Below are 24560 nucleotides of genomic sequence, written 5' to 3' on the forward strand. Positions count from 1 at the left end.
CCAGTTCTCTGCTGCCAATGACTGGAAATAATTGCAAAAATCACTGAAGTTGGAGACTTCTATCTCCCTTTCTAACTTTAAGCATCAGCTGTCAGAGCAGCTTACAGATCACTGTACCTGTACACAGCCAATCTGTAAATAGCACACCCAACTACCTCATCTTCATATTGTTATTCATCTTTTTGCTCTTTTGCACCCCAGTATCTCTACTTGCACATCATCATCTGCACATCTATCACTACAGTGTTAATGCTAAATTGTCATTGTTTTGCCTCTATGGCCTATTTATTGCCAAGTGGTATTAGGTGTTTTTTTAAAACATTACTTAAAAAATGTAACATTAACCTAATAGACACAGTGCTGTGAATGAGGTTTGTGCAGTAGCCCTACATTATCACAGCATGTTGGCTATATGCCTGGCCTGACAATATTGTTTTTCTCAGACCATATTATATTTCAAAACTGGAGCTTTTTTAACCAAATAGATCAGATTGGTGTAGCAATTGCGAGGCACAGCTGAGCATAAATTTAAATATTTCGCGTTTTTATTTTACTGTACTGACGGTACCTGCAGCTGATGGTCATAGTTCTTCCAAGACAACTGGGAACGGGGAAAAGGGAGGTAGAATCATGACGTCAGTGATCCTCAGATCGGAAAATGGGAGCTCCAGAAAGATGCCAGAGTTTCTACTTGGAATTCAGAGTTGGATGACCGTTCAAAAATATTTTTGTCAGTCGAATCTAGTATTTTTCCGAGTTCCCAATTGTCTTGAATACACTGAAGTCGGAGAGAGGGAGCTGGGGGAGGGAGAGAGCAGCAGAGGGTCCGCCTCTCACCTTCCCTTCCTCCAGTGAGACTGACGAGAGAGGGGATCACCGCATCTGCCTCATGCACAAATTCATGTTGTTCCTATGACCAAAGAAAGTGAAATATTCCTCGATATTAAAATACACACTGCTAATAATAAAAACGCAGGGCTATTGATACACTTGGCTACTAATTAATTTCAGCTGCAGCACAAGTGGTATTATGGAGAAGCGCGTTTTCTGTTTTGTAATAGTGTTGAATAAAACCAGTGTTGACAGTGCTGAATAAAAAAATAAACATGAACTCACTCATAAAAGTCTCTCTGGTCATGGTTTTTAAAAGTTATGGAATCTAATGTAAGTTAATATCAAACTACACTGGAAGCTGCAGGCACGTGGATTTGAGCTATCCGATTGGCCAGTAAGTAGACACTCGATTTAGCCACATATATCCTGGTCTGCCAGGCAGTTAGTTAGGTAACCATCGGAGAACCAGGAAAATCAGGAAGATTGCGGCAGGGAAATGAGGCTAGCTAACGTGACTCCGGTGGCTAAGAGAAGGATATGGTCGATTCAAGAAGAATGCAGAAAGTTCCAAGAGAAATGGACAGACAAGTATATTTTTATACTGCATAATGGGACTAGCTCGCCTTGATTTATTTGCCAGAAGGCAGTCAATGCCTTCATGTGGCACGCGTAACTCAAAGGCTCAAACAGTTTAGAATCATCTCACAGACAGTGCCAATCAACCTCTCATCTAAAATGGACAAAATACTTTGAATCTGTGCCGCTCTGTGTAACCTGCGTGGCGATATCATTCATGAAGATGCTGAATGAACTGACCAGTCAAATACCATTCACAGGGTCGATTTCCAAATATGAATTAAAGTTATCTGTCAAAAGTTACATGATGTTTCATTTCAATTTATTCTACAACAACTCAACTTAATTATTTGTTTTACATACTGATTCATATTAATAAAAAAACATAGCCATAAAAACAGTTTCCACAGTACTGTGACTGTTGACGCATTAAGTCAGGCTTTTTAATCGAAAAACAATGTGTTAATAGTAACTGCAAACAGAAGAGACATCTGATTGCATACTTCTACAGAGCTGCATATATGTGTCACTCGGTGATAATCTGCCTGCCTGACGATCCTCAACAATAAATGTCAGAATGTGTGTAAAGTAGAATACCTTCAACCTCAGGACAGCCTCTGCACAGAACTGTGCATCATAGGGAACATAATTGAACGTTATGTTTTTATGTACTGAACGCAGCCCCAGTTTAGTTACAGTATCTCTGGTCCGTACCTTGTAGTAAAAACCCATACACATTGGGCCGCTGTGTTGTGTTTATGGGCTCCCCACCCGCTAATAAAATACAAGAAGAAGACAATGCGGAAGTGAATTTGCGAGCGGGTTTGTTTTATTAGCGTCCCAGCAGCAGCATTAAGACTTCCGGTTTTCCGATTTTGCCTTCAAAATAAACGTCAGGGGTAAAATGCTATGTGTATGATACGAAATCAATATTATATAATCAAATGTTTCGCAGCTTTGCATAGTCATAGTGCATAATGTTAACATTATATTACACGATTATAACTACATTAGGGAAAATTTAAACTAAAGATAATTACTACTTTATATAAGATAAGTAATATAATAAGGTGGAGCCCATTAAGAAATGGCTATGTTTTGAGTATGCCATTGTATGTTATGTAAATGACTGGTGCTATGTTTAGAAGTGTTTCTTGGTTCTTACAGATGCTATGACGGTTTAAATGTATTTCCACTTTACTTGAGATGTATTCCTGGATAATAGCCGACAATGCAGTTAACTGCATATGGAATACATATTGGATTGTAGAGGAAAATGTTGCTACCTGTCTCAACTGAAGTCTCTAGTAACCAGATATGTTTAGTTTTGGAGGGGGACTGTGTCATATGGACTGTTGCTGGCTTTTTATTCCACTCCCTCCATAGCCCCCAACACAATACACTGTTTTGGACTGTCTACTACTTTGTCTTAGCTAAACTAGGGTTGAAAAGACAGAATAGGGTGAGTTTGAACAAAAAGCTAAGTCACAGGAAGTGTTGCTGAACTTTTACTGTGGTCAAAAAGCTTAAAATTGGGTGCCTGGACACTATACGTTTCAAATATAGCACTGTGTCATAGGACGCATATACAGTGCCTTCGGTATCTATTCAGACCACTTGACTTTTTCCAGATTTTGTTACATTACAGCCTTATTCTAAAATGTATTAAATATTTTTTCCCCATGATGACAAAGCAAAAACAGGTTTTGAAAAATGTTTGCTAATTTCTAGAAAAATGTAAAACTGAAATATCAAATTTACATAAGTATTCAGACCCTTTACTCAGTACTTTGTTGAAGCACCTTTGGACGTGATTACAACATCGATTCTCCTTGGGTATGACGCTACAAACTTGGCACACCTGTATTTGGGGAGTATCTCCCATTCTTTTCTGCAGATCCTCTCAAGTTCTGTCAGGTTGGATGGGGAGTGTTGCTGCACAGCTATTTTCAGGTCTCTCCAGAGATGTTCGATCAGGTTCAAGTCCAGGCTCTGGCTAGGCCACTCAAGGATATTCAGAGACTTGTCCCAAAGCCACTCCTGCGTTGTCTTGGCTGTGTGCTTAGTGTCGTTGTCCTCTTGGAGGGTGAACCTTCGCCCTAGTCTGAGGTCCTGAGCACTCTGGAGCAGGGTTTCATAAAGGATCTCTCTGTACTTTGCACCGTTCATCGTTGCCTCGATCCTGACTAGTCTCCCTGCCGCTGAAAAACATCCCCACAGCATGATGCTCCCACCACCATCCTTCACTGTAGGGATGGTGCCAGGTTTCCTCCAGATGGGACGCTTGGCATTCAGGCCAAAGAGTTTAATCTTAGTTTCATCAGACCAGAGAATCTTGATTCTCATGGTCAGATTCTTTAGGTGCCTTTTGGCAAACTCCAAGCGGGCTGTCATGTGCCTTTTACTGTGGAGTTGCTTCCGTCTGGCCATCCTACCAGAAAGGCCTGATTGGTGGAGTGCTGCAGAGATGGTTGTCCTTCTGGAAGTTTCTCCTATCTCCATCGTGGAACTCTAGAGCTCTGTCAAAGTGACCATTGGGTTCTTGGTCACCTCCATGACCAAGGCCCTTCTTCCCTGTTTTTTTTTTTCAGATTGGCCAGGCGGCCAGCTCTAGGAGGTGGTTCCAAACTTCAACCATTTAAGAATGACGGAGGCATCTGTGTTCTTGGGTACCTTCAATGCTGCAGAATTTATTTGGTAGCCTTTCCCAGATCTGTGTCTCGACATAATCCTATCTCAGTGCTCTACGGACAATTCATTTGACCTCATGGCTTGGTTTTTGCTCTGACATGCACTGTCAACTGTGGGACCTTATATAGACAGATGTGTGCCTTTCCAAATCATGTCCAATCAATTTAATTTACCACAGATGGACTCCAATCAAGTTGTAGAAACATCTGAAGGATGGCCAATGGAAACAGGATGCATCTGAGCTCAATTTTGAGTCTCATAGCAAAGGGTCTGAATACTTCTGTAAATAAGGTATTTCTGTTTTTTGTTTTTTTTATACATTTGCTAGAAATGTATAAAAAACTGTTTTCTTTTTGTTATTATGGGGTATTGTGTGTAAATGGTTGAGTATTTTATTTAATACATTTTAGAATAAGGCTGTAACATAACAAAATGTGTAAAAAGTCAAGGCATCTGAATACTTTCCGAAGGCACTGTATTATCATATCAAAATTCCTTCTGGTGGATGCTTTGTAAAAAATACAACAACAATATGTTTATTCAAAAAGTCAAGAAAGATGTAAGTACATTTGGTCCAAAAAAGCATACTTTATTCATAACAAATATCACAATGAAGTTAATTATTCATAATGATTATCAACATTTACACAGAAGTTTTAAATTAGTTTCAAGTTTTATTGTCACATGCACAAGTACAGGGAAATGCTTACTTCCCAACAATGCAGTATTCAATATCAAAATGTATAAAGTAGATGTGTTATTTTTAAACCCACAAGAAATAAGAATAACACGAGAAAGTAAGCTATATACTTTTAGTAATTGCAGATAGTCAGTGCAGATGGACCATGGGTTAGGGTGGGCATCCATTGCCTAGCTGTTTAAATGTCTCAGTGCCTGGAGTCTTTGGTTGTTCAAAAGTCTCAGAGCTTGGGGATAGAAGAAGTCCTCGAGCCTGTTGGTCCGAGACCCAATGCTCCGGTACCACCTGCAGGAGAACAGTTCACGGCTGGGGTGGCTGGAATCTTTGGACATTTTTCGGGCCTTCCTCAGACACAGCCTGGTATGTCCTGGATGTCCTTATATGCAAGATCAGGGTTCAGGATATTAGCTCCTGAAATACACCAAATAATCTGAGAACCATAGTACATATATGCAAGTTACACCACTTCATCACATCATTGCAGATTGATCTTCTTTTGACAATTATAGCATTCTTTCATGGCGTTCACCATTATTCTCAATGAATCTGATATACATGTTCTTGCATAACCCCGTCTGTACTCGTGCCAACACCTTCCCTATTTTCTTGGCAACAGAAATGTGTACATGGAGGTTTGACTTGTGTAATGCTGAAAACCTCCAGTAAATTGGACACTTTAATGTTTCCTGCAATTAGGCCTAACCATAAGAACTTTTTGAAATACCTACCACTTCTCTGCAAATGGTCCTTCTCCCATTCATCACGAGTCAATGTAAGCACACAATTATTTGGAGTGGTATGCCTGAACCCTCCAAAATTTGCCTCATCTGACAAAACACATTTCTGTGTATCCTCGCTTATTTCGATGCTGCTCATTTGATTCAGTTTTCATAGAGATTGCTATTTCCTCAGCTGATTAATCTCTAACACAACTTTCTGTCTCTAAGTGGTAGTATTCATTCCCAATATCTTGGGTGTCTGAGAATATTTTTTGCTTTATGAGTAAGCCGAAATGTATTCCACATACAGTGATTCACATTGTGGCCAATGGAATGGGTGGACTCAAAGAACAGCAACACTCCTTATTAATCCAGTAGACTCCGTATTATTCAGTGCCCCATGAAATGACACCATATACATTCTACAAAGCCTGCTGAATATTGCCTACAATACGTTTACTGCGCCACCTAGAATAATTTCTGCTCTATAAGCCAATATGCAATTCAGTGTTTTACATTTGGGGCATTTATTTGACATTAAAACATGTTTTAAATCTAAAAAGTAATGCAATTGTTATTTACATTAATCACTGTTAATGTTTAGACAAATATTTTTATTTAGACTTTTATTTAGACCCGGAAGTACTTGTTTAGTGTTGCTGACGAGACGCTGATGGCCACTTTCCTCGTGGATTAAGCCACACTCGTTGAAAAATACCTAACTCTCAGTCTACAGAAACATGTCTAAACTAAAGTCTTTTCGTGTATTTTTAAATGAGCGTTTAACGGTGGCTGCAGTGGAGATTTTCGGGGCAGCCGAGAAAACGGTAGTGGAGTACCAGGAGGAGAATGATCGTCTACGGAGACTGCTGCGGATCACACCGGAGATAAAACTATATAGAATAGGTTAGTATAACGGTAGAGCTACTGGCTAGCTATAATTCTACTCAATTGATAAAACTGTTTTGGCAAACGGTGATCACCACTATATCAATTTTTAAAGACGTTATCTACTGTAACTTTTACCATACATTGTTTTGTCACGAAAAGCTGATTTTAAATAATGTACAGTTGCATTCAGGCATGTTTAAAGGTTGCTTAAATCATAACTAGATCTGCAATGGTCGATATGCAATTGAATCTGGGGTGCTTTCATTACGACAGAACATTGTTCAACGTTGAATTCAACTGAAACAATACGGTATTTGGGCGTAATATTTAGTCCAAACAGTTGCAAAACCCAACGAAAACGAAAGTTTCAATTGGACAAATTCAGGTAGGTCCCGCCCAGTTTCGTTACCTTTGCTTCCGTTTATGAAACGTCCTGCAACAGAATCGGCGTAATGACACCCGAGTTGATGAACTGTGATTATTGTGGCCCTGAGGGCGATTGTGTATGGTGTGTTGCACGAGTTTTGCCATTTGAAATGATCACACCCATATTGATCAGGCCACACCTTGCCGCCCTATGGGAGCAAACATACCTCAAAGGTTGTTAAAGAATGGTGCTCAGTACAAACCATCACAAAACGTAGCAAACAATGAATTGAACGGAACACACCCCTTTACTTAAATGTATTTATTTTTAATTAACCTTTTATTTAACTAGGTCAATAAAGAACAAATTCTTATTTACAATGACTGCCTACACCAGCCAAACTCGGAGGACGCTGGGCCAATTGTACGGCACCCTATGGGACTCCCAATCACAGCCAGTTGTGATACAGCCTGGATACGAACCAGGGTGTCTGTAGTGACGCCTCAAGCACTGAGATGCAGTGCCTTAGACCGCTGCGCCACTCGGCAGCCAATAACATCTGCTAAATATGTGTGTGACCAATAAACATTTATTTTTACTTGCATATGCATTGCAGCTTGGGTGGTGTGGTAAATTAACCTAACTTTACTTTGAGATACTTCATTAATTCTCAACTTGGAAGGCACTGATGTCTTATAAATGTGTGTTTCCAGTTGCAGGTGTAACTCCGATAGCCAGGGAATGTTCAGAAAAGTATGAAATCCACCCTTTTCATCAAGCGAGAAAAGTCGTTTTGCATATGTGTACATCTTGGTCTACATGTAGCTTAGAAATTACTAGTTCCAGCAAAGATTTGGGGTATTGCGAGATGTCGGGCAGCTAAAATGGCAAGGGGAACATCACCCTCGGTGCAAAACTGGGCTTTTATATTTTTCTGAATATTCTCTGGTTATCAGAGTTACACCTGCAACTGGAAACAGGAAAGTTAAGACACCAGTGCATTCCAAATTGAGAATGAATGAAAGTATCCCCAAGTATGGTTGGTTGAAAGATGTTGTAGCATATTGTCAACATAGCTGTGGGAAGTAGGGGTCTTGCAGCACCCCCTGAAAAATCGGATTATTTATTTTTTTCTTCCCAAAAGTCACTAGCCTTTACTAGTCCTGTATTAGCTGACCATAGCACAGCAAGCTGTCTTTTTTTCACAACCCCACCCCCAAACTGATTGTCAGTGCAGAGCTGTAGATTACAATTTTCCCCTCAGTTGATGGCACAAGCCCATTATTTGGTCGCACCCCCCAAAAAATTGTCAGTGTCACGCTATAGAAGAAATAGGTGTAATCAGTTTAGAACGTCATTCGAATGCCATTCACCATGCATTATTAAGATGTGTAAAACACTACTGAGATATTCAATAAATAAGTTATACAAGTGATTGTCATGAATTTTAGCGTGACAATTAGGCTATTTTTGTTATTTTACTGTCAAAATAGGGCTAGATTGCTATCTCCTAAATAGCTTATAACACCTACTGCTAATAGCCATTTATTAACAGTAAATGTAATGGCTGAACAAAAACTTTGCAATGAGGGGTACTGCAGTCTTGATAGCCTATGCGCATTCCGCACGCTCCCTATTTCAAAGCCATATCAGATATCTCGATTGTAAAACAGTGTGCTTTTGTAACGCGTAAAATGAAACCTGGTCTCCCATAAAAATACAAAAAAATCCGTAACCGAAAAAAATAATAATCCCTTACCAAAAATATTTTTTGTTTTTCCCCCCACTTAATTTTAAATCACAGTTAATTTAACACAAAACATATATTTTTTGTGTGTTATAGCCGATAGGCTGTAAAGGCCTGGGGAAGTTGTGTAATTCAAATAAAACCAGAGAGGAAGAGGAGAACTTTAGGCTACTTGGTGAATTTGCAAGGCTTTGCCAGATGCCGATTACCAAAACATATAAACATGTTTTTGCCTCTCTCTCCCTCATGCCGGACTGCTTGCTCTTTCTGCATTGTCTCTTCACTAATGATGCAAGTGTGTGTCTGTTGGCTGTAGAAATCCTACCCTAATCACAGGGTAACCTACTCTTCATTTTTGCCTCATATGAAATTACTTTAGGCTACAGGACCTGTATCGATTATGCTTTTCAGACATGCATGATGTTTGCTTTTCTGTCTGTTAGGGTAGGCTACACAATGTGAAAAAATAAACACACAACCTTCTCTGGTGATATGGACGTTTTACTTTTCTGTAAAGGAATACAACCTTCTGAAGCGGGACTAAAATCCATCACTAGGCAACAGAACTGTCAATCAAATAATCTCCAGCTGCTGAGCATTAAATACTGTGACTTACCAAGACATTTGGTAGAAATAAAACACACCTAGCTACCATACCATAAAAAGCTGCATAAAAAAAGAACACAGCAGCACATCAATCAGCGATGTTTGATGTCAGGGACAGATAAAATACAGATCATTTTACGCTGGAGCAGAATTCCACTGTCTGATGCAGCACTTTTTAAAAAAATTGTCTGAAAAGTTATACATTGCCGTAATCGACATGTTACTATAGCTGCGTTCTGTCTGTAAAGGGTTGATGTAGATAACTTCATTGCCCGGCACTAGCGGTCATACATACAGTACCAGTCAAAAGTTTGGACACACCTACTCATTCCAGAGTTTTTCTTTATTTTCACTATTTTCTACATTGTAGAACAATAGTGAAAACATCAAAACTATGAGAACACATGGAATCATGTAGTAACCCAAAAAATATATTTTATATTTGAGCTTCTTCAAAGTAGCCACCCTTTGTTTTGATGACAGCTTTGCACGCTTTTGGCATTCTCTCAACCAGCTTCATGAGGTAGTCACCTGGAATGCATTTCAATTAACAGGTGTGCCTTGTTAAAAGTTAAATAGTAGCATTTCTTTCCTTCTTAATGCGTTTGAGACAATCAGTTGTGTTGTGACAAGGTAGGGTTGATATACATAAGATAGCCCTATTTGGTAAAAGTCCCAAGTCCATATTATGGCAAGAACAGCTCAAATAAGCAAAGAGAAACGACAGTCCATCATTACTTCAAGACATGAAGGTCAGTCAATTTGCAAAATTTCAAGAACTTTTAAAGTTTCTTCAAGTGCAGTCGCACAAAAACCATCAAGCACTTTGATGAAACTGGCTCTCATGAGGACCGCCACAGGAAAGGAAGACCCAGAATTACCGCTGCTGCAGAGGATAAGTTCATTTGAGTTAATAGCCTCAGAAATTGCAGCCCAAATAAATGCTTTGAGTTCAAGTAACAAACACATCGCAACATCAACTGTTCAGAGGAGACAACGCGAATCAGGCCTTCATGGTTGAATTGCTGCAAAGAAACCACTACTAAAGGACACCACTAGAAAGGAGAGACTTGCTTGGGCCAAGAAACACGAGTAATGGACATTAGACCGGTGAAAATCTGACCTTTGGTCTGATGAGTCCAAATTTAAGATTTTTGGTTCCGACCACTGTGTCTTTGTTAGACGTAGAGTAGGTGAACGGTTGAGCTCCATTTGTGGTTCCCACTGTGAAGCATGGAGGAGGTGTGATGGTGTAGGGGTGCGTTGCTGGTGACACTATCTGGGATTTATTTAGAATTCAAGGCACACTTAACCAGCATGGCTGCCACAGCATTCTGCAGTGATATGCCATCTTATCTGGTTTGCGCTTAGTGGGACTATCATTTGTTTTTCAACATGACAATGACCCCACACACATCCAGGCTGTGTAAGGGCCAAGAAGGAGAGTGATGATGACCTGGCCTCCACAATCACCCGACCTCAACCCAATTGAGATGGTTTGGGATGAGTTTTATCGCTGAGTGAAGGAAAAGCAGCCAAGAAGTGCTTAGCATATGTGGGAACTCCTTCAAGACTGTCATGAAACTGGTTGAGAGAATGCCAAGAGTGTGCACAGCTGTCAAGGCAAAGTGTGGCTACTTTGAAGAATCTCATATATATATTTAAAAACAAATCATTTATTTTATTTTATTTTTTTACTTATTTGTTTAACACTTTTGGTTACTGCTTGATTCCATATGTGTTATTTCATAGTGTAGAAAATAGTAAACATAAAGAAAAATAATTGAATGAGTGGGTGTGTCCAAACTTTTGACTGGTACTGTATGTCCCTCTTTGCCGCACATGACCACACAGCTGGGCGGTAGTCCAGGTGCGACAAATCTAGGGCCTGTAGGACCTGTCTGCTAGACTGAGATGTCAAGAAGGCAGAGCAGCGCACTATCATGGACAGACCTCTTCCCATTTTCGCAACCATTTAGTTTTGAGCATGACAGCTTGCTATCTAGGGTTACACCCAGGAGTTTAGTCTCCTCAAGTTGCTCAATCGCCATATTATTCAATCGTAGATCTAAATGAGGTTGAGCGAGTGATTTGTCCAATTTGTGATTTGTTCGAGGCCACTTATGTAGATCATAGAGAGCTATAATTCACATGTATAATTGTTCTATTTAATTCTGTGGTATATAGCTTAAACCTCTTCTCACCCTCTCCTTCCCTCCAGACTTGCAGCTCTCTCTTTCCGTCTCTGAAGAGGAGGTTCCCTCTGAGCAGCAGCACTGTGAGCAGGAGTGGAGTCCCAGTCAGGGGCAGCAGGATCCAGAGCCCACGCAGATTAAAGAGGAACAGGAGGAACTCAGGACCAGTCAGGAGAAAGAGCAGCTTCAAGGGCTCTTTGATACGAAAGATTCCATATTCACTCCTCCTTATGTGAAAAGTGAACTTGATGAGGAGGACCCACTTCACAAAGCCAAACTAGCTGAATACCCAACTCTCAGTCGACTGAAAATGTCTAAACTAGAGTCGTTTCGTGTGTTTTTAAATGAGCGTTTAAGGGCATCTGCTGCTGTGGAGATTTTCAGGGCATTTGAGAAAATGATAGCGGAGTACCTGGAGGAGAATGATCGTCTACGGAGACTGCTGCGAATCACACCGGAGATAAAACTATGTAGAATAGGTACGTATATATACCTACTAATATCTACTACAGTTCTACTCAATTGATAAAACCGTTTAGGCTTTCAGTGATCACCATTTCAAAAATGTTCAACACCCACACCAGTAGAAATCCACTTTTTCAATCTGAAAGACGATCGCCAAAGCTTACCCATGATGTTATGCAACGATTTAAGTCAATAAGTCATAGTTTGAGTCAATGTATGATATACAGTGCCTTCATAAAGTATTCACACCACTTTTTCCATGTTGTTGTGTTACAGCCTGAATTATAAATGGATTACATTGAGATTGTCACAGGCCTTCAATAAGTATTCAACCCCTTTCTTATGGCAAGCCTAAATAAGTTCAGGAGTAAAACCAATCCCACACTGAACAAGTCACATAAGTTGCATGGACTCTCTTTGTGCAATAATATTTTTTAACATGATTTTTGATCCACTACCTCATCTCTGTACCACACACATACAATTAATTACCTGTAAGATCCCTCAGTTGAGCAGTGAATTTCAGACACTGATTCCACTACAATGGCCAAGAAAGTTTTCCAATGCCTCGCAAAGGACACCTATTGGTAAATGGGTAAAAACAAAAAACACACAGACATTGAATATCCCTTTGAGCATGGTGAAGTTATTAATTACATTTTGGATGTTGTATTAATACACCCAGTCACTGCAAAGATACAGGTGTCCTTCCTAACTAAGTTGCCATAGAGGAAGGAAACCGCTCAGGTATTTCGCCATGAGGCCAATGGTGACTTTAAACAGTTAGAGTTGAATGGCTGTGATAGAACTGAGGATGTATCAACAACATTTTAGGTACTATACAATACTAGCCTAAATAAGAGCGAAAAGAAGGAAGCCTGTACAGAATAAAAAATATTCCAAAATGTGGATCCTGTTTGCAATAAGGCACTAAAGTAAAACTGCAAAAAATGGAGCAAAGAAATGACCTTTGTCCTAAATAAAGTGTTAAGTTTAGGGAAAACACATCACTGAGTACCACTCTTCATATTTTCAAGCATGATGGTGGCTGCATCATGTTATGGGTATGCTTGTCATCGGCAAGGACTAGGGAGCTATTCCCTAGCAAAATCCTAGAGGAAAACCTGGTTCAGTCTGCTTTCCAACAGACACTTGGGGACAAATTCACCTTTCAGCAGGACAATAACCTAAAACACAATGTCAAATATACACTGGAGTTGCTTACCAAGATGACGTTGAATGTTCCTGAGTGGCCTAGTTTTGACTTAAATCGTCTTGAAAATCTATGGCAAGACCTGAAAATGGTTGTATATCAGTGATCACCAATCAATTTGACAGAGCTTGAAGAATTTTTTAGAAGAATAATGGGCAATCCAGGTGTGCAAAACTTTGAGACTTACTCAGAAAGACTCACCGCTGTAATCACTGCCAAAGGTGATTCTAACATATATTGACTCTGATTGTCGTGAATACTTATTAAATGAGATATTTCTGTATCTCATTTGCAAAAATGTCAACTTGTTTTCACTTTGTCATTATGGGGTATTGTGTGTGTGTGTAGAGGGGTGAAGAAAATAAATACATTGAATTAAATGTTCAATTCCGGCTGTAACACAACAAAATGTGGAATAAGTCCAGGGGTATGAATACTTTCTGAAGGCACTGTACTAGGGTTTAAAGTCGCATCAGAACTACCCACTTTGCAAATCCATGTGAATGCAGTGTCTTTTCCTATGATATGATGTAAAAAATGTCAGCCTACATTTCGTTTCAGGGCTGGGTTTTATTTCAATTTTAGTCATTTAGCAGACGCTCTTATCCAGAGTGACTTACAGTTATAGCATGTGTCTTAAGATGGCTAGGTGGGACAACCACATATCACAGGTATAGTAAGTAAGGGGGGAGTCAACATCCAAGCTGAGATATCTGCCAGGCATGCAGAGATGCGTGTCACCACCTGGGTGTCAGAAGGGGGAAGGAGAAAAGTAGTTGAGTGTCATCCGCATAGCAATGATAGGAGAGACCATGTGAGGATATGAGGGAGCTGAGTGACTTGGTGTATAGAGAGAGGGTGGAGAGCCTGAGACGCCCAGTGTGGAGAGGAGGATCTGATCACAGTTCAGTGTCGAAGGCAGTGGATAGATCTAGGAGGTTGAGAACAGAGGAAAGAGAGTCAGCTTTGGCAGTGCAGAGAGCCTCTGACACAGAGGAGAACGGTCTCGGTTGAGTGACCCGTCTTGAAGTCTGACTGGTTATGGTCAAGAAGATCGTTATGAAAGAGAACTAGAGTTGATCAGAGACATCACGCTCAAGTGTTTTGGAAAAGAAAGGAGGGATACAGGTCTCTAGTTTTTGACATCAGATGAGTCAAGTTTTGGTTTCTTGAGGGAAGCGGCTCAGGTGATTTGAACTCCGAGGGGACGCAGCCAGTGGTCAGGAATGAGGGAATTGAGGAATTTGTATTTATTTTTATTTTATTTCACCTTTATTTAACGAGGTAGGCAAGTTGAGAACAAGTTCTCATTCACAATTGCGACCTGGCCAAGATAAAGCAAAGCAGTTCGACACATACAACGACACAGAGTTACACATGGAGTAAAACAAACACACAGTCAATAATACAGTAAAACAAGTTTATATACGATGTGAGCAAATGAGGGGAGATAAGGGAGGTAGGCAAAAAAAAGGCCATGGTGGCAAAGTAAATACAATATAGCAAGTAAAACACTGGAATGGTAGATTTGCAGTGGAAGAATGTGCAAAGGAGCAAAATAAATAAATACAGTAGGGAAATAGGTAGTTGTTGGGCTAAATTATAGGTGGGCTATGTACAGGTGCAGTAATCTGTGAGCTGCTCTGACAGTTGGTGCTTAAAGCTAGTGAGGGAGATAAGTGTTTCCAGTTTCAGAGATTTTTGTAGTTTGTTCCAGTCATTGGCAGCAGAGAACTGGAAGGAGAGACGGCCAAAGAAATAATTGGTTTTGGGGGTGACCAGAGAGATATACCTGCTGGAGCGCGTGCTACAGGTGGGTGATGCTATGGTGACCAGCGAGCTGAGGTAAGGGGGGACTCTACCTAGCAGGGTCTTGTAGATGACATGGAGCCAGTGGGTTTGGCGACGAGTATGAAGCGAGGGCCAGCCAACGAGAGTGTACAGGTTGCAATGGTGGGTAGTATATGGGGCTTTGGTGACAAAACAGATTGCACTGTGATAGACTGCATCCAATTTGTTGAGTAGGGTATTGGAGGCTATTTTGTAAATGACATCGCTGAAGTCGAGGATTGGTAGGATGGTCAGTTTTACAAGGGTATGTTTGGCAGCATGAATGAAGGATGCTTTGTTGCGAAATAGGAAGCCAATTCTAGATTTAACTTTGGATTGGAGATGTTTGATGTGTGTCTGGAAGGAGAGTTTACAGTCTAACCAGACACCTGGGTATTTGTAGTTGTCCATGTATTCTAAGTCAGAGTCGTCCAGAGTAGTGATGTTGGACAGGCGGGCAGGTGCAGGCAGCGATCGGTTGAAGAGCATGCATTTAGTTTGACTTGTATTTAAGAGCAATTGGAGGCCATGGAAGGAGAGTTGTATGGCATTGAAGCTTGCCTGGAGGGTTGTTAACACAGTGTCCAAAGAAGGGCCAGAAGTATACAGAATGGTGTCGTCTGGGTAGAGGTGGATCAGAGACTCACCAGCAGCAAGAGCGACATCATTGATGTATACAGAGAAGAGAGTCGGTCCAAGAATTGAACCCTGTGGCACCCCCATAGAGACTGCCAGAGGTCCGAACAGCAGACCCTCCGATTTGACACACTGAACTCTATCAGAGAAGTAGTTGGTGAACCAGGCGAGGCAATCATTTGAGAAACCAAGGCTGTCGAGTCTGCCAATGAGGATGTGGTGATTGACAGAGTCGAAAGCCTTGGCCAGATCAATGAATACGGCTGCACAGTAATGTTTCTTATCGATGGTGGTTAAGATATCGTTTAGGACCTTGAGCGTGGCTGAGGTGCACCCATGACCAGCTCTGAAACCAGATTACATAGCAGAGAAGGTATGGTGAGATTCGAAATGGTCGGTAATCTGTTTGTTGACTTGGCTTTCAAAGACCTTAGGAAGGCAAGGTAGGATAGATATAGGCCTGTAGCAGTTTGGGTCAAGAGTGTCCCCCCCTTTGAAGAGGGGGATGACCTCAGCTGCTTTCCAATCTTTGGGAATCTCAGACGACACGAAAGAGGGGTTGAACAGGCTAGTAATAGGGGTGGCAACAATTTCGGCAGATTATTTTAGAAAGAAAGGGTCCAGATTGTCTAGTCCGGCTGATTTGTAGGGGTCCAGATTTTTCAGCTCTTTCAGAACATCAGCTGACTGGATTTGGGAGAAGGAGAAATGGGGAAGGCTTGGGCGAGTTGCTGTGGGGGGTGCAGTGGTGTTGACCGGGGTAGGAGTAGCCTGGTGGAAAGCATGGCCAGCCGTAGAAAAATGCTTATTGAAATTCTCAATTTTGGTGGATTTATCAGTGGTGACAGTGTTTCCTATCTTCAGTGCAGTGGGCAGCTGGGAGGAGGTGTTCTTATTCTCCATGGACTTTACAGTGTCCCAGAACTTTTTTGAGTTAGTGTTGCAGGAAGTAAATTTCTGCTTGAAACTAACTGCCTGTGTATAATGGTTTCTAGCTTCCCTGAACAGCTGCATATCACGGGGGCTGTTCGATGCTAATGCAGAACGCCATAGGATGTTTTTGTGTTGGTTAAGGGCAGTCAGGTCTGGGGAGAACCAAGGGCTATATCTGTTCCTGGTTCTACATTTCTTGAATGGTGCATGCTTATTTAAGATGGTTAGGAAGGCATTTTTTTAAAATACCCAGGCATCCTCTACTGACGGGATGAGATCAATATCCTTCCAGGATACCCCGGCCAGGTCGATTAGAAAGGCCTGCTCGCTGAAGTGTTTCAGGGAGCGTTTGACAGTGATGCGTGGAGGTCGTTTGACCGCTGACCCATTACGGATGCAGGCAATGAGGCAGTGATCGCTGAGATCTTGGTTGAAGACAGCAGAGGTGTATTTAGAGGGCAAGTTGGTTAGGATGATATGGGAGAAGGTCTCCAGAGATGGGGTGTCAGGGTCAAGTGGGCAGGTTGTCGGGCGGCCAGACCTCACTACTTGCAGGATTTTATTTGGAGAGGGAGGTGAGAAAGAGGTCAAGGCATAGTGTAGTTCTGTGTGAGTGGGACCAGTGGAGTCAATAGGCTGAGTGAATGATGAGCGGATGTTGTCTACCTTCTTTTCAGCAGGACATGTTTTTGCACCTCCAAAATGATCATAATCGATTGGATAAATAGTCAATTTTCAATTATTTTGTAGCTGGTCTGTATTAAAAATAAATATGTGATTGTGTTATATGCTCCTCCTGCTCCCCAAGATGAATGGTTTTGACCTCTCAAGTTTTGCTTCACTACACGTTCCACAGCTTTCAAGGAACTTAGTTACATGTCATTTGCAGCATGCATAATCATGAGCAAAGTCGTTGTAGCCTATCATATCACTTCCCCTGTGAGAACCATGAGCACAGGCTGACTTGGATTTGCTGTGCCGAAGCCTGCCAGCAGCCTACCTACCAAAGGTTGCACCGTCTCCATTACATTGTAGAAAAACGCATATCGGCTATCTTTCAATAGTTATCGATATTTTTATATATACAGTACCAGTCAAGTTTGGACACACTTACTCATTCAAGAGTTTCTCTTTATTTTACTATTTTTTACATTGTAGAATAAGTGAAGACATCAAAACTATGAAATAACACGCATGGAACCATGTAGTCACCAAAAGTGTTAAACAAATCAAAATATATTGTATATTTGAGATTCTTCAAAGTACGAGATTCTTCAGAGTCACAGGAAATAAAACAAATATTCAAAACTCCTTGCTCACAGAACACCCATCAATGCCTTGATGACAGCTTTGCACACACTTGGCATTATCTCAGCCAGCTTCATGAGGTAGTCACCTGGAATGCATTTCAATTAACAGCTGTGCCTTATAATTTGTGGAATTGCTTTCCTTCTTAATGCGTTTGAGCCAATCAGTTGGGTTGTAACAAGGTAGGGGGGTATACAGAGGGTAGCCCTATTTGGTAGAAGACCCAAGTCCATATTATGGCAAGAACAGCTCAAATAAGCAAAGAGAAACGACAGTCCATCATTACCTTTTAAGACATGAAGGTCAGTCAATGAAGGTCAGTCAACTGCAGTCACAAAAACCATCACGTGCTATGATGAAACTGGCTCTCATGAGGACTGCCACATCAAAGGAAGACCCAGATTTACCTCTGCTGCAGAGGATAAATTCATTAGTTACCAGCCCCAGAAGTTGCAGCCCAAATAAATGCTTCAGATACATCTCAACATCTCAACTGTTCAGAGGAGACTACTTGAATCAGGCCTTCATGGTTGAATTTCTCCAAAGAAACCACTACTAAAGGACACCAATAATAAAAATAGACTATCTTGAGCCAAGAAACACCAGCAATGAACATTAGATCGATGGACATATGTCCTTTGGTCTGATGCGTCCAAATTTGAGATTTTTGACTCCAACCGCCAGTCTTTGTAAGACAGAGTAGGTGAACGGATGATCTCCGCATGTGGGGTTCCCACAGTGAAGCATGGAGGAGGAGGTATGATGTCGCTTTGCTGGTGACACTGTCTGTGATTTATTTAGAATTCAAGGCACACTTAACCAGCATGGCTACCACAGCATTCTGCAGCGTTACGCCATCCAATCTGGTTTGCGCTTAGTGGGACTATCATTTGTTTTTCAACATGACAATGACCCAAAACACACCTCCAGGCTGTGTAAGGGCTATTTGACCAAGAAGGAGAGTGATGCAGTGCTGCATCAGATGACCTGGCCTCCACAATCAACTAATCTCAACCCAATTGAGATGGTTTGGGATGAGTTGGACTGTAGAGTGAAGGAAAAGCAGCCAACAACTGCTCAACATATGTGGGAACTTCTTCAAGACTGTTGGAAAAACATTCCATGTGAAGCTGGTTGAGAATGCCAAGAGTGTGCAAAGCTGTCATCAAGGCCTTTGCCTTAATGTGGCTACTTTTGAAGAATCTCCAACATAAAATATATTTTGATTAACACTTTTTTGGTGACTACATGATTTCATATGTTATTTCATAGTTTTGATGTCTTCACTATTATTCTACAATGTAGAAAATAGTTTTAAAAAATAAAGAAAAACCCTTGAATGAGTACGTGTCCTAACTTTTAACTGGGTCTATATATACACTACCGTTCAAAAGTTTGGGGTCACTTAGAAATGTCCTTGTATTTGAAAGATAAGCACAAAAAAAATGTGTCCATTAAAATAACATCAAATTTATCAGAAATACAGTGTAGACATTGTTAATGTTGTAAATGTAGCTGGAAACGGCAGATGTTTTTATGGAATATCTACATAGTCGTACATAGGCCCATTATCAACAACCATCAGTCCTGTGTTCCAATGGCACGTTGCATTAGCTAATCCAAGTTGATCATTTTTAAAAGGCTAAATGATCATTAGAAAACCCATTTGCAATTATGTTAACACAGCTGAAAACTGTTGTTCTGATTTAAAGAAGCAATAAAACTGGCCTTCTTTAGACTAGTTGAGTATCTGGAGCATCAGCATTTGTGGGTTCGATTACAGGCTCAAAATGGCCAGAAACAAAGAACTTTCTTCTGAAACTCGTCAGTCTATTATTTTTCTGAGAAATGAAGGCTATTCCATGTGAGAAATTGCCAAGAAACTGAAGATCTGGTACAACGCTGTGTACTACTCCCTTCACAGAACAGCGCAAACTGGCTCTAACCAGAATAGAAAGAGGAGTGGGAGGCCCCGGTGCACAACTGAGCAAGAGGACAAGTACATTTGAGTGTCTAGTTTGAGAAACCGATGCCTCAAGTCCTCAACGGGCCGCTTCATTAAATAGTACCCGCATAACAACCAGTGTCAACGTCAACAGTGAAGAGGCGACTCCGGGATGCTGGCCCTTTTGTTGATGTTTATCAACTCTGCGCGGAAATTCCCAACCACAATTTGTGAATATGTATAACTACTCATCCTTCTCTCCAGGACAGGAAATTATGTTGAAATAGTGCCGACAACTTCCTCTGGGCAGGTCCTTTTAAGAAGTCATTGTTTTACTTTCACCATGAATAGATAAAAGTAGCACAAACGTGCCAGTACTTTCTCTTGTTTGGACAGAATTGTCACAATTTTCCTTTTGACAAATGTTGCATAATATTATTTTAGAACTTCCTCTGACGATTCACCGGATAGTTCGTCCTTATGATGCCCTTCAGACTCAAATGCTACATTGGAGCCATAAAGGTCCCTTTTGACTAGCTGAGGATGGTGATTTGGTCAAGTGTGAAACGCTCTATCTAGAAACAATTGATTGTGTGTACGACAGCGCATTGCCAATATACAGCAACTTCGCCAAGCTATTGAAGAGGAGGGGGACAACATTCCACAATAAACAGTCTGACCAGCTGTATGCAAAGGAGATGTTTCCCGCTGCATGAGGCAAATGGTGGTCACACCAAATACTGACTGGTTTTCTGATCCGCTCCCCTACTTTTGAAAAATAGAGTATCTGTGACCAACAGATGCATATCTCTATTCCCAGTCATGTGAAATCCATAGATTAGGGCCTCATTTATTTATTTCAATTGACTGATTTCTTAGAAATTAGAAGTTGTTGCATATTGCATTTAATTGTTTTGTTCAGTATAGATAACTTCTGCTCCTCCTCTCATCCAGACTCCCTGCAGCTCTCTCTTGCTGTTTCTGAAGAGGAGGTTCCCTCTGAGCAGCAGCGCTGTGAGCAGGAGTGGATCCCCAGTCTGCAGCAGGAGGACCCAGGGCCCACACAGATTAAAGAGGAACAGGAGGAACTGGGGACCAATCAGGAGAAAGAGCAGCTCTTTGATGCCGAAGACTCCATATTCCCTCCGCCCTGTGTGAAAAGTGAATGTGATCAGGAGGATCCACTTCAGTGCTGGACTCTTCCCCAAACCCAGACTGTGGAGAATAGAGAGAGTGACACTAAATCAGTGGATCTCACACCTTTTGTAACCGTGACTCACATAAAGGATTTCAAAATTCCCTGTGACCCTCCAGATTATCAAAACAATGGCTCCAGCCACAGCTCAGCCGAAAACTGCGACCCAGTAGGACTTGACAGCAGCCCACAATTGCATCCTAGCCCACTATTGGATCCAAACCTATCAATGGGGGAACATTATTCCAAACTTAGCAACATGTCTAAAAAAAAACACCGCTGCCATGACTGTGGTAAAAAGTTTGCTCTGAAACCTGACTTGCAGAATCATTTGACTCTCGCCAAGAAGAGACTCAGCGAATGTCAGTTTTGCAAAAAACGCTACAACTCCACTTGTGAACTGAAGACCCATGTCCGACTCTGTCAAGGTAGCAAACCCTGCACCTGCCCTGTTTGTGGCAAGACCTTCAAAGAAACAACATTTCTGTCCAGGCACATGAAGAGTCACACGGGAGAGAAACCATTTAGCTGTGTTGACTGCGGTAAAAGCGTCAGTCTCAAGCAACTCACAAATGTGGAAATTCTGGACATTTTTGTCAATTCTGACAATGAGTCTGAGTATGAAACGGAGGAATCAGATTCTGACAGTGACTGTAAGGAGCTGCCGCCAAACCTCATGGGCATTGAGAACCCTGAATCTGAGGACCCCTTGAGCATCGACAAAGTCCCAGGTCCCTCTGAAGATGCTGGTGGTGATGGAGGCAGACCAACAGTGGGTGAAGTACTGGAGGTCTGTGGTAGCTGGAAGGCCACCAGCCATTTCACCCCTCCTGGCCTTGCTGTTGGCTTTGATGAGTCCCAGTCTGGAGTAAAAAGCCCCTTGCCAACTCCCTCTGCAGCAGAGTGCTTCAAGCTGTTTCTGACAGAGAAGCTGGTGGGAGACATAGTGGAGGAGACTAATCGCTATGCTTTGGAGCTACAGGAGAAAAGAGAGCCAGGAGTGAGGGGGAAACTCGCTAAATGGGTGACAACCACAATTAGTGAAATGTATACCTTCCTAGTGACAGTCCTTCTCATGGGAATAGTGAAGAAGAACTCTCTAAGGGAATACTGGAGCACGGATCCTATGTTTGCAACTCCCTTCTTTGCCACTCTCTTTTCCCAAGATCGCTTCCTAGTCCTGCTGCGATGCCTGCATTTCGTCAACAATGCTACTGCCAACCTAAATGACCCCTTACACAAAATAAGAACTGTTCTTACCAGCCTGACATCAGCATTCAGTCAGGTCTTTATGCCATACAAGGACTTATGCATTGACGAGTACTTGATGTTATGGAAGGGTAGGCTGGCATTCCGTCAATACATTCCCTCCAAAAGGCACAGGTTTGGGGTCAAGTTCTTTTTTTTGTGCGATGTGAAGACAGGATTTGTCCAGGACATTCTAGTTTACACAGGGTCCACCACTGACGTCCAACATTATGAGGGGCTTGGGGTGTCCGGGTCTGTGGTGATGACCATGCTGGCTCCTCATCTCGGGAGGGGCCACACTTTGTATGTGGACAATTGGTACAGCAGTCCAACACTCTTCCAGCATCTGTTCTCCAACAGCACAGGGGCCTGTGGCACAGTCCAATCAAACAGGAAGGGGATGCCGTCATTTGGAAGCAGGAAGATGCAGAGGGGGGAGGTGGAGTTCAAGGAGAACGGTCAACAGCTGGCAGTAAAGTGGCATGACAAACGAGACGTCCATGTCCTCTCCACTGTCCATACAGCATCCATGTCACCCACAGGGAAGGTTGACCACCTGACGGGAGAGAGAAACATCAAACCAGACTGTGTGCTTGACTATAACCGCAAAATGGGGGCAGTGAATAAGGCATACATGATAAACCGCTTTGTGGCATGCGCCTGGAAAACCACCAAGTGGTATAAGAAGATATTTTTCCATCTGATCGACACTGCTGTCCTCAATGGCCACATAGTTCACCGCCAGCTATCAGGTGAGATAATTAATGAACAAGGTTTTTTGAAATGTTACATACAGTTCACATACAAATCACATTGTTCTATTATGCAATTATATTGACGATATCTCTCACCTACCCACTCCTTCATTCTCCCTCTTTATCGCCCCCATAGGTGAGGTGATTACCTACCAAAAGTACAGAGAGAACCTCATGAGAGAGCTGCTGGAGGAGCACCACACCCCTCGGCGTCCACCCACTGGGGGCCGTCCTGCTGCAGACAATCCTTTACGCCTCAATGCCCGGCATTTTCCCTCAAAAGTACCTCAAACTGCTGCACAAGGTAGCCGCACACGGAGGCACTGCAAAGTCTGCCTTTCCAGCACCAGGAGGAGGAAGCAGAGGAAGTTGACAAAGTACATGTGTGTACCTTGTGACATACCCCTGTGTGTTGCGCCGTGCTTTGGGGAGTACCATACGCTCAAGCACTATTGAGCACATCTGCAGCAATTACTGACTGACTGAATTGAAAGGTGACCTGCCATGATACAATGACTTTAGGGGTGGGGATGCAGTTTTTGTTCAACCGCTATGTGAATATTGAATTATGGGCTAGGCATGTTTGTAATGAAATGACAGTTGTCATTGTCTTTTCTTTCATTTTTTCCCTCCAGTAAAACTGTAAAGAAGTGTATGTTCAAAGAATATGTTGTTAGAATACAAAAGCTAGCCTCACTCTTCATGAACAAAGATGTCAGCAACTCCAGTACCAGTGATGTTGGCAAATTACGTTCAATATGGTTTGTTTCTGAAAGTAAAGAATATAGATGAACGATTAGTAATTACAGTAGAATATCAGAAATTAACAATAAAACAACATTACAATGAAGTAACATTACACTGCTGTAAGAATAATAAATTGCATTTACAACATGACATGTATAAATGCACCAGTAACTGAATAGCGCCACAAGGGGGCAGGGCAGAGCTATGTTTAACTGGCCAAATAAATACACAGGCCTGGTCATGAGGGCATCTTCAGAAGGATACAACACAAGCTTATACTTCTCTGATGTGATTAGCAGTTTTTTACAGAACTAATGGAAGAATGTACATAAGCACAATTGAGTATAACACCATAAAGGTTATGCAATTAGTACCTCGCATGTCGGCAGATATAAAGGAATAGACAGAATACATATTGCTTCATACATGCAAATCTTGTGCTACAGTTGAAATTAGTTAAAATGATAATACAGAACCTGTATTATGCTAAGGTAAACGCACATGTGTACAAAGTAATTATTGTTAAGGAAAACAACATTGAAAGCAATGCGGGCGCCAGCGGCAAAACCTGCCAGGGGTAAAAGGTTTAGGAAAGTTTTGTTTATTTTTTTTTTTTATTTCACCTTTATTTAACCAGGTAGGCTAGTTGAGAACAAGTTCTCATTTGCAACTGCGACCTGGCCAAGATAAGGCATAGCAGTGTGAACAGACAACACAGAGTTACACATGGAGTAAACAATTAACAAGTCAATAACACAGTAGAAAAAAAGGGGAGTCTATATATACATTGTGTGCAAAAGGCATGAGGTAGGCAAATAATTACAATTATGCAGATTAACACTGGAGTGATAAATGATCAGATGGTTATGTACAGGTAGAGATATTGGTGTGCAAAAGAGCAGAAAAATAAAAATAAATAAATAAAAACAGTATGGGGGTGAGGTAGGTGAAAATGGGTG

The 24560-nt window shown here is 41.5% G+C and overlaps 1 protein-coding gene across 1 annotated transcript; it reads left to right on the top strand.

The window, feature by feature from the left end:
* Window positions 1-6183: 6183 nt before the first annotated feature.
* LOC110505511 lies at window positions 6184-24197 on the top strand. Its single transcript, XM_021584771.2, has 4 exons — window positions 6184-6426; window positions 11353-11805; window positions 20611-22851; window positions 22991-24197. Exons 1-4 carry the CDS (start codon window positions 6261-6263, stop codon window positions 23308-23310), a joined length of 3180 nt encoding a protein of 1059 aa, XP_021440446.2. The 5' UTR covers window positions 6184-6260; the 3' UTR covers window positions 23311-24197.
* The last annotated feature ends 363 nt before the right edge of the window (window positions 24198-24560 follow it).

Source organism: Oncorhynchus mykiss, chromosome 25, assembly GCF_013265735.2.
Source record: "Oncorhynchus mykiss isolate Arlee chromosome 25, USDA_OmykA_1.1, whole genome shotgun sequence".
NCBI lineage: Eukaryota > Metazoa > Chordata > Actinopteri > Salmoniformes > Salmonidae > Oncorhynchus > Oncorhynchus mykiss.

Excerpts from the sequence above, each read along its gene's own strand:
- LOC110505511 (XM_021584771.2), top strand. The coding sequence starts at position 6,261 with ATGTCTAAACTAAAGTCTTTTCGTGTATTTTTAAATGAGCGTTTAACG. Across the intron at positions 6,427-11,352 it reads GATAAAACTATATAGAATAG|ACTTGCAGCTCTCTCTTTCC; the intron begins GTTAGTATAACG and ends CCTTCCCTCCAG. Across the intron at positions 11,806-20,610 it reads GATAAAACTATGTAGAATAG|ACTCCCTGCAGCTCTCTCTT; the intron begins GTACGTATATAT and ends CCTCTCATCCAG.